This window comes from Fistularia commersonii, chromosome 21 (assembly GCF_037954325.1).
Source record: "Fistularia commersonii isolate RoL2024-O1a breed Wild chromosome 21, RoL_Fcom_v1.0, whole genome shotgun sequence".
Classification (NCBI taxonomy): domain Eukaryota; kingdom Metazoa; phylum Chordata; class Actinopteri; order Syngnathiformes; family Fistulariidae; genus Fistularia; species Fistularia commersonii.
The window spans coordinates 8,523,616-8,543,152 of record NC_141304.1 but is presented as its reverse complement, the minus strand read 5'-3'; the positions used below and the strand labels follow the sequence as shown (position 1 = coordinate 8,543,152).

The 19,537-nt window shown below is 38.5% G+C and overlaps 1 protein-coding gene across 21 annotated transcripts in view; it reads right to left on the bottom strand.

Annotated features, from left to right (window-relative positions):
- The window catches only part of plekha6 (pleckstrin homology domain containing A6), an 84,373-nt gene that overhangs the window by 16,299 nt on the left and 48,537 nt on the right, over positions 1-19,537 (bottom strand). For 8 of the 21 annotated variants that reach the window (XR_015107788.1, XM_086168594.1, XM_086168590.1 and 5 more), the window contains 7 exons: positions 13,995-14,191; positions 10,450-11,022; positions 9,141-9,618; positions 8,803-8,889; positions 6,239-6,292; positions 5,967-6,047; positions 2,033-2,104 (listed from right to left, as the gene is read on the bottom strand). Coding sequence is in view for 20 of the 21 variants with exons in the window: in XM_086168594.1 (XP_086024720.1) it covers positions 2,033-2,104; positions 5,967-6,047; positions 6,239-6,292; positions 8,803-8,889; positions 9,141-9,618; positions 10,450-11,022; positions 13,995-14,191 (1,542 nt within the window). In the remaining variant the exon portion in view is untranslated. Of the gene's footprint in view, positions 1-2,032; positions 2,105-5,966; positions 6,048-6,238; positions 6,293-8,802; positions 8,890-9,140; positions 9,619-10,449; positions 11,023-13,994; positions 14,192-14,888; positions 18,246-19,537 lie in introns of those variants that run through there. The other 13 variants (XM_086168598.1, XM_086168593.1, XM_086168607.1 and 10 more) reach the window with 7 other exon arrangements.

The window sequence follows — 19,537 nt, the reverse complement described above, 5'->3', positions numbered from 1 at the left end:
AGGAAAAACATATGAAATTACAACTGATTAAATTTCAAATACACTACATGGCCAATTGTATTCACTCACCCATCCAAATAGTCAAAACCAGGTGTTCCAATCACTTCCATGGCCACAGGTGTATAAAATCAAGCACATAGGCATGCAAAGTCTTTTGACATTTGTGAAAAAATGGGTCGCTCTCAGGAGCTCAGTGAATTCCTGCGTGGAACTGTGATAGGATGCCACCTGCGTGACAAATCCAGTCTTGAAATTTCCTCACTCCTACATATTCCACAATTAATCATCAGCTGCATTATAAGAACACAGAAGTGTTAGGCAATGACAGCAACTCAGGTACGAAGTGGTAGATGCGGGGTCAGCGGATGCGGAGACGCATACTGGGAAGAGGTCGCCAACTTTCTGCAGTCAATCACTACAGACCTTCAAACTTCATGTGACTAGAGCTTCATAGAATGGGTTTCCATGGCTGAGCAGCTGCATCAAGCCACACATCACCAAGTGCAAAGCAAAGCGTCGGATGCAGTGGTGTAAAGCACACCACCACTCAACTCTAGAGCATTGGAGATGCGTTCTCTGGAATGACGAATTGCACTTCTCCATCTGGCAATCTGATGGACGAGTCTGGGTTTGGTGGTTGCTGGAACAGTACTTTTCTGACTGCATTGTGCCAAGTGTGAAGTGTGCTGGAGGGGGGATTATGATGTAGGGTTGTTTTTCAGGAGCCGGTCTTGGCCCCTTGGTACCAGTGAAAGGAACTCAGAAAGCTTCAGCATACCAAGAAATTTGGGACAATTCCATGCTCCCAGCTTTGTGGGAACAGTTTAGAGCTGGCCCCTTCCTTTTCCAACATGACTGTGGACCAGTGCAAAATGCAAGGTCCATAAAGACATGGATGACAGAGTCTGGTGTGGATGAGTTTGACTGCACTGCAGAGGGTCCTGACCCCAAACCCAATAGAACTTTGGGATGAATTTGAGCGGAGATTAAGAGCCAGGCCTTCTGTTCCATCAGCAGTGTGTGACCTAACAAATGTGCTTGAATGGTCAAAAATTCCCATAAACACACTCCTGAACCTCCCAGGTTGGACACCCTTCCCAGAAGAGTTGAAGCTGTTAAAGCTGTAGAGGGTAGGGTGGATTAGGAATGGGATCTCACTTAAGTCCATATGTGAGTCAAGGCAGGTGAGTGAATAATTTTGGCCACATAATGTATACAATATATTTGAAACAATGGCCTCTCATTGTGTTGCCCTGATGTGAATTGTTGGTGATAGAGTAAATTTTTTCAACTCCTAGTGCTTTCAACACCTTGCAGTTTTCAAAGTGCTTTACACTAGATCTCACATTTACCCATTCACAGATGGACTCGCATACCGACAGCTGCGGAGCTGTCATGGAAGGCGCTAAGCAGACCATCGGCAGCAACTGGGAATACAGTGTCTTTGACACTGTGCACGCCTGCTCTAACCAGCCACAACTGCCTCTATAAGATGTAAAATAATTTGCCCTGCCTCATGAATCTGCTTTTATAATGGTACATTAGCAGATAAGCCCTGCATAAAGTACAACCTTTCAGTGGTTATGTCATCGACTCTTAAGATTCAGATCTTGAATACAGCTATTCACCTCTTACGTCTGCAGAAGAAGAGTAAGTTTGAAATGTGAATGCAATTACTTTTGAACTATCCTTTTACATAATTGCTGCTTGTGTTATCCTTTGGTCCTCGATCAGAAACATCCTAATGGGTTGGTGGGTGTGACTGGTCATGTTCAGGATCAAACCATCATTTTCAAAAACAGATTTTTTTTTTCTATATCCATAAAAATATCATACAAATATTTAAAGTCTTGAGTATCCTGAGGTCTAAGGTGGTGATAGTCACGTCTCATCTAAGATTTACAACCTTTGCTTGACCAATTCAAACTTCGAGACCCTTATCCACCTACTTAGTTATAATAGAATCTGCAGTGCAAACATGAAAAGAAATATTGCATATTTATGTGTTGATGTGTTCTGTTAAGTATCTTACGCTGGTTTCAATCTCGTTGAACTTCAGTGTGGGGTGCAACTCTCTGCTGTAGACATCATGGAAGGGAGGCACCTGTAAAAACAGACTGAACGAATTATCTAAATTGTCAGCATCAATCAAGCGGTGCAGACAATAAATTGCCTTAAGAAAGAAATGTTGACTTTTTTGAGTTTTAGCTCTTTATTCTGAGAAAAAGCCCAAGATCTGTCGGCTTGACTCATTCACAACTCATTCAAATTTCCTTCATTAGAGATTGGGTCTCAACCAGGAAGATGTGGGCCAAAAAGTGTAAATGTGTACATAAACAATACATCACATCTGCCAGCAGCAAAATGGAAATATACTCTTTTAGCTCACACAATAAGCTTCACATTAGTATTCTGATGATACCCAACTGCATAACTGTAAGTTACAGATGACAGATTCATGGTCCATGTCTCAGACTAAAGAGTCAAGTTTGATGATCTCTCCCATCATCACGAAACCCAGAGGAGTGGGTCTGCATCTATATCCTCAAACCTGGGATTGCATGAGACGATGAAAAGAGCAGGATACAGGACTTTAAATATTGTGACTGAAAACAGTTGTGTCTGAAACCAATCAATATGACAGCAAAACCTCACACTGAAAACCTCACACTAAAATGAGATGAATGTGGAAAATTCCTTCATTAACATATACACATATGACAAACTAGCCTTACTGACAAATACGACTCCTGAAGTGGGATCCAAGTGATTGTGAAATACTAAAGATGATGTTGTGAATACAATTTTTTTTTTCTCTTTTGATAGGGGTGAGACCACTATAGATGTTTGAGAAATAAAAGCCTTTATTCTGAATCAAAGCAAGGCCTAATTTGATTTTCTATCAGAAACATAAATCCTCTTTAGAGAAGGAATTAGGGGTTTGTGGTTTGTCTGATCGCCTGTTTATTTTTTTGTTTGTTTTTTTAACAACAGAATACAGGAACTGGGCATTGTCCTTAATTTTACATTTTGATGACTATGCAAGGACATGCAAGACCGCCAGGGCCAGATTTACCATCAGAAATGGAGAAACACAAAACTGTGGTTTTCACTGAATTTTCAGCCTCAAAAATTTGAGTTGAACATCAAATGTCTGAAGACAGCAGTTCATTGTGTAATCATCTCCTGGGTTTAAACCCTCTAAAATGGAAAGAAAAGAGGTCACAGGCAATGTTCAACCACAGGCTGAAAAGACATAGAACTGCACTGGCCTTGATTGCAGAGCATTTACTATGGCCTCTTTCAACATTTCTTGATCAGAAAGCATATCATTTAAATTTCAAATGATAATCAACCAGCCCAATTGTATCACTGGCAATTCATATAAAATGAGATGAATGAATGAATGGATACAACATAAACTACGCAGAGGGTACCAGCAGGTGGAGAGAGACAAAAAGACAGCAGAGAGAGAAAGAACATAAGATCTACTCCAAAGCGAGCGTTATTATCAATGTGAATACGAAGAATATTATATGTATAAAAAAAAAAGGTAAAAAAAAAAAGAACAAATTAATTTGATTCAGTCTGAGATTTAATATTTAAGTTAAACAAACACGAATCAGTTGTTGCTGTTAGTAATTTTTTTTTCCAGTGCTCGTCTAATCGGTAATTTTTTTCTTTCTAATAATTTCATCAAATGTAATATATCAGCAATTTTTTTTTTTAAACTGCTGTGCCCACATCTGGAAGTAGTGGAAGGTTGTTTGTAGGTTGACAAAAAATCTTCAGTGTATAACACATCAATTTGTTATCAAAAAACACTGTATATCCCATGCGCTTAAAATATGTTAAATTTACCCAAATACACAAAGACATCTTCTTATCTCACTGATATTTCATCCCTGTTTTGTGGAATGTAGATTCAATGTGTGCTATACAGTCCTCATTCTTCATTTTTTCATCTGCATCATACTATTTTTATTACCAGAAATCAAGTGGAATAAATTCAAATACTGGACATTGTTAGATGAATAAAAAAAAACAACATTAATATTAACCAGATACAGTATATTTCCTTGAGTGTTTGTGCCTTAGATAAAATGTATTATGATTATTATTTTACAGATCCAGTTTGTGTCACATACCTTAATCAAAATATACATATTCTTTATATTAAAGTGATTTTGGAACTGTTTTCATGTGTTCACTTTAGTCTTTTTAAGGACCCTACAATACGGACAGTGTTATTCTAAAATTTCCGAGTTCTGCAGTGTAATCTTTTTTACTTTTAATAGCTTACGATCGCCTGCCTCACATTGTTATTATTTCTACAAACATCACAAGAACTTACAAGGTGTACTTTACACCTGTAAAGCTTCAACACTGATTCAAAAAAAAAAAAAAGGGTGGTGGATAAAAACATTAGACAAAATACATCCTTAATTTAATTGCAATGGAATCATTAGAATGAGCTAAACATCTCTTTTTGTTTTTTATACTACTTTAATTAATTCCAGAATTTAACCACAGTTGGGAATTTTAACTTTTAGAATCTCACGTAGATTACTTAAAATACATTATCAAACAAGGGTTTTGTGTCAGAAAAACCTTGCATTTATCCTTTGAAGACTTGACTACTGAAAAAGCCAAAATAAAAACAACTAAATAGCTGCAGCTGACCCGTAATGGTGCAACACAAACCCTCAAAACAATGAAACAAAGAAAGTGGATCATGATATTCCTTTCCTTAGGAGTCTGTAAAGGCCTTCCATCTTCAAAGGATTAATTACGAAATGCAATCACTAATTTACTAAACATATTTATGAACTACTACTATTTCTTTTAGCCATCCAGATCCTTCTGACTTTCTAAGATCATTTGACTCCAATAGAATCATGAAGAAGCATTCATTTTCAGATGTCCACATAGGAAAATACCTTTGATGAAAACAACAACTACAACAGCAAAACTGAAAAAAAAAAAAAAAAAAAAAAAACTTCCATTGCCATAATAATAATTGTGATTGGTATCGGCATCATAACCTTAATCATAATTGGAATCGGAATAATATTGAGGCTGTGATTCTACGGTATATGTATTTATGTATGCATCAATTAATTTATTTGAAAAAATGCTGGGGCTTTTAAAACCGCCTGTTGTTAAATTCAACAAAATTATTCATTTTGTGAACTGTCTCTATACTAATTTCTGTTTACTGTATTTCTATTCTTATTAGTTTCAAGAAAAAATGTGTTGTGCTGTCATTCTGCCAGCAGAGGGCACACTCACGTCTGCAGCTATCAAATGATTAGTCGGGGAAGAAGAAGAAAGATAAAACTGGAATGACAAATCTGGGTCATGATACTGACTACATTTACAGTGCTGCCATTTGAATAATCACTTAACAACCAGGCAGAAAGTGTCTTAAATTGTTAGCGTGTGCGAGCTCGCCTCTAAGATATTACTTATGAAAGTATGATGTGTGTGTGTGTCTATGTCTGTATTCCATAATATTTAAAAGCCCATAGATATATATTATGTACATGGTATGTGGATTCACAAAGGCTTGGTTGGACACCGTTAAACATGGTAATATGTATAAAAACAATGTATGACTACCAAGCCACAGAAATTTGAGCTGAAGCAGGCAAACAGAAAGAGTGAAATTGTGAAGAATACACAGCATGCAGACAAGACGACAACAGTAGAAAAGAGAGGCAGGCTTGGGAAAGAGTGGATTGTCTCCTGTGGTTTTATCCTGTTTACAGGCCTTCATCGAGGTCTGTGTAAAATACTAAACTTTAAAAAAAAAAAAAAAAAGAACTAGCCATTTCTGGCTGCAAAGTTCCTTCAGTAGACTTAAAAACAAGTTAGTAGCAAAAGGTCGACTGCCAGGTGACCCACTGATGAAGCAGTGCTGCTCGCTGAAGCCTGCCTCCCTGCTGTCCTTTCACCTCTCTTACTTGTACACAGAGCTTTGCTGCTGAGGATGACCGCTCCACCCTTCGGGTAACCATACCAATAAGCTGGCTTCCATCGAAAACCTGAAGAATCAACTCAGATTACAGAAACCTGACAAAAACCTTATACGGATAAGTGGAACTATACTCAAACTGTAGTTGGAAAAATATGTTAACGGCTGATATACAGACGGAAACAGAAGGCCTGAGTGATTATTTTTGACCGAGACATTAATTCTGCAGTGGCAAACAATGCTGTGTGTGGATCCTCCTACCTGTTGGTCTAGGTACTCCAGGTTGCGCTGGAGCTGGAGGTCTAATACATCATCCTGAGACAAAAACCGAAGCAACAGCACACATGGAGATCACGCAGACAGACGCAGTACAGACAGAAGGATTCCAGATAAGACAGAATCAAAGCAAAGCATCCCAATCAAGAAGCCAATTGTATTGAGAACTAGGATCTCCAGATGTTCATTTTTGGCCACAAACACCTTCAATAATATTCCGAAGAGAGATCTCGTGTTTTTATAAGTCCCTAGTTTGAGTAATTTTATTGCAGGGAAATTATCTGGACAACTATTTGACTTTCTTTTAAATTATTTCCCTGCCAACTACCCCCCTCCCCTCCCCCAGCAAATGATATTTTGACTCTTAAGCACAACTGTCCATCCAAAAAAAGAAAGGTACTGCCAGAATACTGCAAAAAATGCTAGCAGTCTGTGTTGTGATGTGCTTGAATGGCCACGACTGGTCAAGTCACTCACTTTGGCCAGTGGTCAAGCAGATTGAGCTGGAGTTTGGGAAATCATCTACAGCCAAGACATAGATAATGTTCTGATGATTTGTCGCACTTGTTAAAAAAAAGTAAAAATATGAGGTTGATATGCTGCCTGAAAGTGCAGCTGACTATTCTGCAGGTGGTGAAAGACTACTGAATTTTGTCTGAAATTTCAGAGCTGGCTGCTGACTTTTTTTGAAACATGCTGGTGGAAAAAAAAAGACCTCACTGACTCTCATTTATATTTTTATGTGCAAATTGGAACTGATCATGAAACCTTATTACATTTTATCCTGCATTGAGAGATGGTGGAGTTAGTATTTTGGAGTGAGTAACTGGATTTCATTTATGGTCACTGTGAATATTCAGTACAGGTAATTTTTTTTGCTAGCAGCAAATCTAAATCTAAATCTATGTTTAAGACTAAATGCTTGGTTTCACCTTTGAAACTGACCAGAAACATTGATTAATTCCTTCACTCTCTTTCCTCTGGTCTTTTTATGCTTAAGAGACAGTCATAAAGGTCTGGCACATAGATAGTTTGGAATTACACAATTAATTTTCATTGATGCAGTTGTATTGTCAGACCACATGGCTATTCTTTATGCTGTGCTTGATTGAGACACTTAATACACTTGCAAGATAGTTAAGAATAAAGTAAATGCAGTGAAGAAAAATATTTGAATTACACAGGCTAATTTTTTTGAAGCTAAAGCCTGTATCATTATTATTATTATTTATTAAGCCACATTTTAGGTAATGCTGGTGTTCCCTATGCCCTAGTTCGGTCAAAAGTATTGAGATAAAGGACATGTAACTTCAGTATTGAGCAAGAACTATAAGGTACTACTACAAAAAGATCCAAAGTTCATAACAAAGGCAAAATGTCATAGTCTACAGAGTTCATCAGATAAAACTAAGTTATTTGAGTTGGCTCTAACTGCTACAACCAACTTCTGAGCATACTCATTCAAAAGAGCTTAATTGAAATAGAAAAAGTAAATACATATAAAGAAAAAAATGGCATTTATGAATTTTAAGTGTACAAAGCAATTCATTTTGGGGTCATGGCGGTTAAATAAATAAATAGATCTTGAAGACCATAATTTGATGATGATTACACCCTGGAACACTATAGCCTGGATAGAATAAACCCTGCATTGAAAAGAAAAGGCTGGTGCAGGAGTGAAACACTTTTTCTGGTCAAGTGGATATTATGTCTCAAGCTTCAGTTAATGTGTTCATCTGTAATATAGCCCACCAAACAAAAGCAAAGCAGGCCATCGATCACTCAGTAACACAGTGCATAAGTAAGGAGTTGTCACTGGCACATTTACTTTTGATGAAAGATGTTAATAGTTACAGCAATCATCTGTCTCTGTGGGGATCCTTTCCATGACATCATTAGGCCCTAATAATAACAGTCTTAGCATGTCAGTGATGAAAACACATGCTTTCGAAGGAATGTACAGAGATTAATAACTGCACAGGAGGATCCCTTGACAGACACTTTAATGTTGCATACTGATTTTGATCAAAACTCATTTTACAAACATTTTTTTTAATTTTTTTTTATATATTTTAATTTTTCCAATTTGTGTGGTAAACAAGCTAAGCTTGAACTATTCACCTCAAATTTAATTGCATAACACTGCCGGATCGACCAGGTTTACCCAATTAACTCAGGTACTTATTCATTGAATTGCACTTTATTTTACTGAACTTTATACAGATTTAACTGGCCACAAGTAAAGTGACTGATGCTTATATCTACCTGATTCTTTGAATTATAAACCTACACACATACACATACGGACATAGGCACAAGACAGTGGCTCTGTGGTGTGATAGACAGCAGGGTAAGTGGGAGAAATCAGGAGAAAATGTCTCAACAGAAACTGAGGTGTAGTGGATCAGGACAAAGGAACAATATGCAGATGAACCCAAGATCACTGCTACACAAAGCACTGCAGTAACAGACATCTCCGTTTCCATGACTGTGTCTGACTGTGTTAACCACTGAACAGTTAGGCTTTACACTACATTAGCCACACATACCATTTTACTGTGGATGGAGGGGGATACGGGGTAGTTGTAGTGGTATAATCCTTGGCTTAATGACCTCCTATCACCAGGGTAGTCATACTGAAGAGGGGAAGGGAGTACCAGGGAAAGAGGGAAGGGAAGACGGAAGCAGAATGAAAGGGAGGCTGTTAATGTGGAGTCCCATGAATGAATATGATTATAAAGTCAGTCTCTCATTTGTTCATTACTATCTTTTAACCTATATTGTTGGACTGGTAATGAGCGTCTAAAACCATTTTTTCCATTTGATATGACAACAACCTTTTGTAACCGAGGATACACACACAAAAACACACATGTGTACACTGTACCTTTGGTGAGCTGACAGATCTCCTCAGACTGTAGACAGAGGGGTCGGCGTAGATCATGTCATCCCTCATCCTCCCATATCGGTCAAAGCGTGTTGATGGTGATCGAGCCGGTGAGACAAAGTTGGGTGGTACTGGTGAATAAGGCCCCCCCGAGGACAGGGATGGAGACCTAGGAACAGATCGGGAGCGTGGCTGTATGGAAAGACGTCTCATGGATGTTTCCATTCCATAGTACTGTGGTCCCCAAGAGTCCCTCGGGTTTGGAGGGCCATATAACTGATGGGGTCCATCCCTCAGCGAACGACGCTTTTCCTCCACAGTCCAGCGGCGGTCATATCCCCCAACAGCAGAGACAGAGCAGATACTATCAGGTCGAATCCCTGGTGGGTAGAGTGGGTACTCCTCCACATACTGTGGGCCAGGGTAGCCATAGTAGTCGGGTGGTACCCCAGGGTTTAGTGGGTAGTAGCGAGACGGACTATAAAAAGAGAATAAAGTGAAAATGCTTTTGTAGATATTGACTTGCAAAGCAGATAGTCAGTTCCTCTGATAAAGCCATCTATAAAAGGAAGGACAGGGCAGGGCTAGATTCACGTACACATTTAGAAATACGGATTTGGTTGTTTCTGCATTCAGGTTAAAAGATGTGCTTCAGTACACATACGAGGGAGTCAATTAGTGAAATTCATGATGATTTGATTTACATGTCTAAAAACTTTGCACATATTGTAGCCAAAATGCCTGTGTCTGCAATTTTTGGTAAGAGGCAACTTTGACAGTGTATTGCATGATGCTTTGCACTTGACAAATATGGTGAACCTAACATGGAATCAACACCTGCTATTAAGGATTTTCACATTGAAACATACCTATTTAATATATATAACTTCTACAGAAGTTTTGCATGCATTGCTATTTTGACCAAACCATCACTTATGGTTTATGGAATGTAATGGATAATTGAATTTACTGTTAACTGGATTTTCATTAAATCCAACACAATAATAATAATGATCCTATGACTGATAACAACAACAACAATAAAAAAAAATAATGATGATGATGACGATGATGTCGATGACGACGACGACGACGACGACGACGACGACGACGACAACAACAACAACAACAACAACAACAACAACAACAATGATAAAGTAATGCTCAAATCCTTATGTATGATGATTTAAGGATAATGGATAATGGCGTTGCAGAGGTTTGCAGGATATTTGCACCATCTAGATTCCATGGCCTCTGAACAACAAGTAAAATATAAATGTAAAAAGACACAATCTCTATGGTTGGATACCTGTTGATGTCCTCTTGAGAGGCCATGCCTCGTCGTTGGTTGACCCATTGCTGTAGCTGGGCCATGGAACTCTTTCTCTGGGCCACCCTCTCAGGGGCTGTCCTGGGCACAAAGCCCCTCCTCAGTACCACATTCTCTTGCTGCTCCTTGGAGTTGTGTTGTGTCCCAAGACCACCTTCTGTATATCCCTGTGGGCCACGATTACTGCTGTGACTCCTAGCTGGATGGGGTTTACTGTTTTGGTGGGCAGCATTGTGAGATCCATAGTTACCCCAGCCATTTGGCTGGTGCTCAGAGGGACCTTCACGGCCAGGAGCAAGTCCTCCACCTTCATCTTCACCTTTGCCTCCACCCTCTATTTGTCTCACTTCCTTTCTTTGTAAGTCCTGATCAGAGCAGAGAGTGGACGGCGAAGGCGTTTCATTTACTTCCACTCCATTTGTCTTGAAATGGGTGGACATGTCACTACCACCTTCAATGCGTGAAGGTGTCTGTGGGTGCTGCTCTGTTTGTGGGTCAGGTGCTTTTGTCACCATGTTATGGTTCAAATGGGCCATAGTTTCCGAGTTTTTTCTGTGAAGTTTAGAGAAAGAAAATCAGTACAATAACAGTGAATGGAGGGTAATGTAATAGTTCCCAGCTCAAATTTACTATTTCTCTTTAATGAGATCATTTTTATGATCATTTAGGTAGAATATGTATATCCAGTAAATAATGTGTAGCATTTTCTCTTAAATTAGCCGTTCTAACCTGACCGATATTGTGAGTCTAATTCATTGCATAATTGATTTAAATGGGTATGCCCCCAAATAAAGATCGATGAAAAGATGATATAAAGAGAGATTGTAAATGAAGCATAAAAAGTGAGGTACAGCGGAGGATCTTAAAACATTCATATTACATCAACCCAACAGAATACTGAAAACAATTAGCAGAACATGTTCAGATATACACAAGGTAGTAAGAAAGTAATTTTTAATGCAACAACATATTTCTCTGTTAAGGGTCTTAAAAAGCAATCAAACAACAATTTGGTCTGTGGAAGAAAATCGAAGTAATCACACTATTAACCCTAAGACTGTTATCCAAAGATGTACTTGAGCCAGAGAATCTACACGGATGGTTCAAGGCTGAAAAAAGGCAGAAAAAAAAAATAATATTTCTAGTTCTTTGTTCAAATCAAACCCTGGATGACCAAAGAACTAAAAAAGATTATCAATAAGAAAAAAAAACTTCTTTACCAACTGAGGCTGAGAAGAAGGAGGTAAATAAGGAGGTCAAACAAGCCACAAGAACTGCCAAGTTGAGTTATAAAAACAAGGTGGCGCAAACCTTTGCACAATGGGACTCTGTTCAGCTTGGCAGCCGATCAAAAATATGGCCTTGGTGAACACCGCTTCCCCCAGTGAACACTGCCTCCCCCAGTCGTTCACCCATTCAAATCCAAGGGAGTAACCCTACATCACTCCTCAATGACCTGAACTCCTTCTTCATCCGCTTTGAGAGTCCCAGAAAGAGACCTTAGTCTCCACTCTCAGACCAGACTGCCCTGCCCTGGTCTTCGACTCTGAGGAGGGGATGAGAGCCCTTGGGAAAACTAGGGTCTCTACAGTGCCTGGTCCAGACAGGGTCTGTGGACGTATTCTCAAGCTTTGTGCTGAGCAGCTGGGGGGAGTTTCCCATTTCCTTTTTCATAACTCCCTGTCCTGCAGCACAGTAACCCAGATGTGGAAACACTCAACAGTGATTCCCATCCCAAAAAGCGGGGACCCCTAAGGCCTTGAATGACCTCAGGACAGCGGCCCTCACCTCTCTGGTGATGGCCTTGGAGAGAATTGTAACAACTCCTATCACCAGAGTAACTGAACCTCCAGTTGATCCTCTCCAATTCGCCTATTGGGCACATAGAGGGGTGGATGATGCCAAGATCTTCCTCACTGATTCTATACAGACACCTGGAAACCCCCCACAACACAACCAGGCTCCTTTTTGCCAACTTCTCCTCTGTTTTAACACCCTGCACTGCACTCTTACATACTGGTGCAGAAGCTGATGACCTGTTTCCACCTAAACCACCGGCTCATCCAGTGGATCATCAGCTTCCTCACCAACAATTCCTAGAGAGTTCTGGTGAACGACGTCCTCTCTGATACCCTCCATCAGCTCACTGCAAAGCGGCATCCTGTCTCCCTGCTCTTCTTCCTCCACGGTAAGCAGGTCCATTCAACAGGTCTGCCACCTGGTGAAGTACGCCAACGACAATGTCCTCCTGTCTGTACTGTCTGGTCCCGCACTCCACCATGGCTCAATAGATTTTCCGATTCTAATCTTGATTCTGATGTATTTCTTGACAGTTCTTATGAATGTATGTGCTCAATGAAATGCCTGACAAATGCCTGATTCTTTCCCACCAAGTCACAATCGTTTTAAGTCAAAATTCCACTGCCACTAAATCCACCTAACAAGCTGTTTGCTATATGTTAAGTGTCTCCTTGAAAGTTACAACACCTCCTCCCTGCTTCCCATTGGGGGTTCTTGTTTCACACCTCAGCTTACCCAACCACAGTCATTACGAAGGCCCCCATGGGATCAACCATATATCTTGTCTGTCTGCCTCATAATCGTAAATCATAGCAACAAGGTCAAAACACCAAATCCTTTTATTGACATTCTTTTCTAGTTATTGCTTCCTTTCAGAGCAGGGTTGGAATGTATAATAAAGATCACATGTAACTGGTTCCTGATTAAGTTAATGTGTCAGACTTTATTTGCAACCTGGTAACCAATTGTCACTTACCAAAACAAGGGTTTTCATAATCCCCTAATTAAGTTACCAAAACATACATATACTGTAACCAGAAGCAAAAAGTATTTTTGTAAAAGTCACTTAAAAATCTACACAAACTGATCATATATAGAGTACATGCACACAGACATATGCATATACACATACAGTCAAGTCCGAAATTATTCATACCCCTGGGGTATGAATTGCTTCAGGCCTGACTGTGTGTATACTACATGTTTAAATGTCTTCTTTTATTTTTCTTTTATATCTTTTACTTGGGATTACTTTTTCACATTAAACTCAATTTAAGAAGTGGTTGCCTGACTGCCTATTGTTGTGTGTGTGATCCAAACACCAATTTGAAGGTATTCTGTAATTGTGTTGTTTTACATTCCCTCCAGAAAACTGGCACTGATATTCCAGTGTGAGCGATGCAGCAGCTAAAGCATGCTTTTCTCTTCAAGTAAATGGCAAGGTTATGGGAAGTTTTAAAGGGAAGTTGTCAATAACCCATGTTTAAAATTATTAATTGTAACTGATAATTAACAAAAAAAAAAAAAAAAAAAAAAAAAAAAAAAAAAAAAAAGAGTGACCATTGCAGTTTCATAGTACTGCCACAAGATAGAGCTAAAGTATAACTGACGCTGATTGAAATGGCCACTACTACATAACACAAGGGTTTTTGATGGATTGTTTTACATTTTTACATTATTATAAGCACATACTATGTGTGTGTCTGTGTGTATGTGTATAGCACCTCTGCAATGGTGTGACTTTGACCTCCGATGCCTGGCTCATAACTGTAATCCACTCCTTTTGCTCCTCATCGCTGTCTGTGCTGAAGAAGTATGTCCTGGTGCCAGCGTGCTCTGCCTGCATGCAAAATACAACAGGGGCTTTGAACTCTTCACCTTCAGCCTCCTCCTCTTCCTCCTCTTCCTTCTCCAACCAAACCTGCGGATGAAAAACAAAAGAAATACATTAAGCATTTGATATAAGCATGATTTTTACTGGTTGTCAAAATATCATCACCATTGTTAGCATCTCATATTCATGCATCCAAAACATAGAATTCAATTACTCTTAATATTAGAGAGATATGGTCAAGAGAAGGGCAATTCCATTGTTTTGTTTTTTTTTTTATTTGGTGTTTAAATCCCCTGCCCTCCCCTCTGACAATGCTATAAGCCAATGAACAAGCAGTCAATTCTTAGAATTATTATGTCCCATTTTTTTGGGAGGCAACATTATTCATTTATTTATCCTTTTATTTTCATCTGCTTTTTCAGTTCATCTGATTATCATGTCATATCGTGTTTAAATTCTAAATGAGATGGAATTGTCCTTGAATAAAACCAGCATGCAAACTCCCAATTCATTTCCCAAAACCTATGTTACACTGATTCAATGGTGCTTGCAAATTACACATGATCACCTTTTAAGGTCACTTACATGGCTCTGAAATTCAAATATCATGCAAATCAAAACTTGATCATTTTGTTGCATTTGCAATAATTTCAAATGCCCACGAATGGTAAATTGTGACATGCAGTTCAATAGAAGTGATGCAATAATGCATGCTTGCACAATCTAAACATAGAAAAGAGACAAAAAAGTGGTGAAAATCATTACTGTACCTATTTTACTCTACCATGTCAGGATATGTTGGGGGGGATGGGTCACCAGATCTCACAGAGGAAGGATAAAGGGTGTGGGGTCAAAGATTGGAGGTAAGAGACAATGAAGAAGGGCGGTTGAGGGGAATATTAACATTTGTTAATAATACTGGAGCTCAATGTGGGATGGATGCTAGGCAAAAGACAGGTAACGGTTAACTGCCAACATAAAACAGGCACTTGATGATTTCACCATGTAGGATTAAAACATCTATAAACCTGCCACACATTGATATCTTTTATGAGCACCCTTTAAAGAAACTCTCCAGTTTGAAATAAGAAAAAAGCATCTTATCTGGTGTCATTTCAGTTTCAAAACATTTTCTTTCAGCTAAGTCACCACAAGGGGGACACAGGATCAGAAGATAGACATTAATAATTTACCTGTAAACTCTAAACCCCCAAACCAACACACACACACAATAAAAATAACATTTGTCATTATTGTGATCCCCTGCCCATTCATGCCTGATCATAGTTTAATTATAGTTTGAGAATAAAACAGTGCTACTTGTGTTTTTTCCTGTTAATAAAGGGAAGCCACAGATACTTTTCAATCAAAGGTACACATAATCAAAATTCTTCTGAATAAAATGTGTGAAGACAAAGAAAACTATATGTCTTCAGTGCACTAGGAATCATCAAACTTATGTTATTAGAACTGATTTCTAGTGAGTGAGTGTAACATGGTGGATACATTTAATCTCCCATCGTCAAGTATCAGTATCTCAAACTTGTACATGTATAATGGAAATCCATATCAAGACACTCCACGAGGATGACAGTGATATGGAATGGTAAATACACACTATTTTTGCTGTAACTACATATTTATGCAGATTGTTTCCACTGGGAAGGGTGACATCTTTTTAGTCCAAGGATAAAAATTGATAAATATTTTAAAAAAATTACAAAGAAATAGATAAACCTCACTATCCACCTCTATCTTTGAAATGTTGTATGTACTTCTTTCTTTATTTATTTTTACTTTGTTTGTGTGTGTGTGTGTGTGTGTGTGTGTGTGTGTGTGTGTGTGTGTGTGTGTGTGTGTGTGTCTGTTGTGGGATTAAGGTATTGGACTTAGTGGAGTTAATCAATTTAAGTGTTCAAAAAAAAACAAGGCATATCTTCCATGCAAACCTGTTGTGCACGCACATATTAAACAGCGTAAACACCCATGTTGGTCTAGACTTCATTTGCTTTATTACATTACTGCTTACCCTACTAATGAGATCTAATTTTATTAAATCCTGTCAGATGTGAATAATACAAATCTAGGTCCAGTTCTTCAACCATCTGATTAAAAGCAGTAGATCAGAATTCAGAGCCTCACATGCCAATATGTATAAAATGATGTTCTAAATATCATCAGCCATTTATCTCCATATCTATTCAAACAAATCATATAGGACTCAAAGTATTCCTTATTTGCCTCTCTTGGATGTATACCAAGTGATCATGGTGTGTGTGTGTGAGTGTGTGTGTGTGTGTGTGTGTGTGTGTGTGTGTGTGTGCACGCACTCGTGTGCTTGTGTGCCAGTGTGTTTATGAAATAAAACAGCAGGGGGAAATGATGTCACTGTTGAGCAGGAGTCACTTCCTTCCACGGTGGAGCAAAGAGAGGCTCCGCCTTCAGAGACATTTTGTCCAAGTAATTGGTTGAAGGGGCTGTATAGTAAGAGGCAACAGTTACCTAGCAACAGAGGCGGGACTATGTAAGTGTGTGCGTAGAGCCTCAGTGTCCGTCTTTTGTTCCTTGATTCATGTAATCATTTAGGGAGACGCAAGTGCAGAAGAGAGGAAAGATGTTGATATTAAGTACTGTCAAAATTCTCTCTCATACTGAAATTCAAAAATAATAATAGCTTAGAGATAAGGAGAGAGAGAGAAAAAAAAAATTGTGGAATATCAAACGGAAAGCATCAATCAATAAGGATGGAAAACAAATAAGGATTACAGGTTGAAAAAAGGAAGGAAAGAAAGAGTGGATGGACAGAAGCAGGTGAGAAGATAAATAGATAATAAATAAATGACATAATGAAGAGAAATGACTAATAAAAATAATAATGGAAATGATAATAATGGTAATTATAATATAATGATGTAAAAAATAATTTTCAATGAAATTGATGAAGACAGAAAGAAGGAAGGAAGGAAGGAAGGAAGGAAGGAAGGAAGGAAGGAAGGAAGGAAGGAAGGAACTAAATATATTGGAAACTGAAATGAAAATAAAGAATGGAGGATACTGTGATAAAAGAAAAATATTAGTTTGAGAGAACATGAACAGAAAAATAACCGCCAAGAAACATGGATTTAGTGCGATGAGTGAAAGGTAAATATAAAGACAATGAAAAGTAAAGTGGAAGAAAAAAAAAGGCACTGAGAAGAGGGGGTAAAAGAGAGCAGAGAGGAAAAGTGACAGTGTTTTTATTATGTTGATGATGCTTTCAAATGTCAAAGCCATTCAGAGGAGATCAACATATAAATGCTCCCAAATGTGTCTGCATTTGCTGACATTCTATAGAATGTGTGTCCGTAGCAGACACACATGTCCATAAGAGCGTGGCAGACATGAGCGACCCCCCATTCACCTACAGAACACGCTTTAAAAAAAAAAAGCACCTAGCACAACAATTGTCAAGACACAATACGAAGCGGATGTGAACACAAAAATACTACTGTTAACCGCAGGCCTAGAGGGGCATGACTCAATGGTTGTCACATTCCAGACTTCCAGAGGCTTCAAACATGTCTGTCTCTTCAGTAGGGTCCGCATTCTATCATGATCTTTATCTGTATTAGTTGTCTATTATGGCTGGCGTTTCCGAAACCAGAGAATGTTTATTGTATATATAGTTAAAAAAGTCTGGATAAAACCAGGAACTGCCAACTGGGAATAGAGGTTTGCTGCTTTGAACAATATTGCTACGAGTTGCCAGGGACCAATGGCATTGTTGTAAAAATCACCATCATTTAAACTTTAACAAAGGTGCCTAAATCATGAATCTTTGCTCTAAACCTTTATCTGACCCAATCCTTTCAGGATCATCACAATAACGGATCGCTGATGTGTCAGTAAACTATTAGTATACATAGGAAATGTGAGACTTACGTTCAAAATTTACCATCTAGCATTTGAAGGGCTCAAAGAGAATTTATTTTTAAAAATTTACTTCATGCTGAATTGCAACTTCTTAGGTGATGATTATATAATAGTGATTATAACGTTCAAGATTCAATTCAAAACAGCAGATCAAGAAAACACACACACACACACGCACGCACTCACACACACACACACACACACACACACACACACACACACACACACACAGACACACACACACACACACACACACACACACATATATATCCGGTTATAAAGCAAGCTGTTTTTGTTGGCAGGAAGACAATCTAACTGACCACATATAGAATAAGTCTGGAGCTCCCAAGGCTTCCATACAATCGATATCCCCTTGTGAAATTTCTGTGACTCACACCAGCTTGGGACCCATAAAAGCGTACAACATTTCAGAATTTGCCACTGCATCTACTTGAACAACCAGTCAAACTAATAAAACATGCACGACTCAGGCTGTCAGTGTTCCATGGGCTAATATCTCACCTGGGAGTAAGTTTGATTTCAACAGGTTTCAACATTTCTCTCATGTTTGTTTTCTCGTGTCAGCCTTCACACTGCTGTTGTGACATGCCGACTTTGCTGTCCAAAGATAGAACAGCCACTATAAAACCAGGGCTCTGTGTTCCTGGAAACATATCAGGAGCATCTTATCAGTCTCCACATGATGAAGGGTGAATTGTTTTATTGCAGAGGTTTAAAAGATAATTTGTTTTAAGTCATGCGTGCATCTTTAATACAGTTAAATATTTAATTTCCTTTTTACAATTATGTACCTTGCAGTCAACAATGTATCTGCAGCTTAGTTCAAATGGTGGATCAATGAAGGAAAAGGTAGATGTATATAGTAACACCTACAGTACGTAGCAGAGAAATTTTAGGAAAATGAAACTATATTTTCTCAATTATTTCTTGCAATTTTCTTTAATTAGTCAATGTTTGTCAGAAAAATAGTGGTGAGCCACATTTGTCAGCACGCAAGTTATATTGGGGCACAGAAGCAAAGTGAATTTGGACACACTTAAGATGAGTCAATCAATAAATAAATAAAATCAGACCTCCAAAATAAATAAAATGGTACAGATTTAAATAAGAAATATGAAGTATGAAAATAATTACTCAAATTAGGTTTGCAAGATAGTTTTGATATCTTGGTGCCCTGTTCTAGAAGTAAAGTGCTTGAAGCAAAGGGTAACTAAGGCCAAGATGTAAAGCAGGTCATCTATCTCTGTGTGTGACTGACAGCCAGCCTACCAAATGATCTCTACAGCCATGTAAAAGAGCTATGAAAACATCCATGGGTGAAATTTTTCACAACTAAGTGACAACTCTGGACAGAGAGAGAAGAATGCAAAAGCACACCTGCATGACAAATGTTAAGACAGTAATAGACAAGGACTTCTGGCTTGAATAGCAGAAACCCCTTGAGTTTATTTGATGGCCAGGTTTATCTAAAATAAACTAACCACTTTATCAAAAGCTATG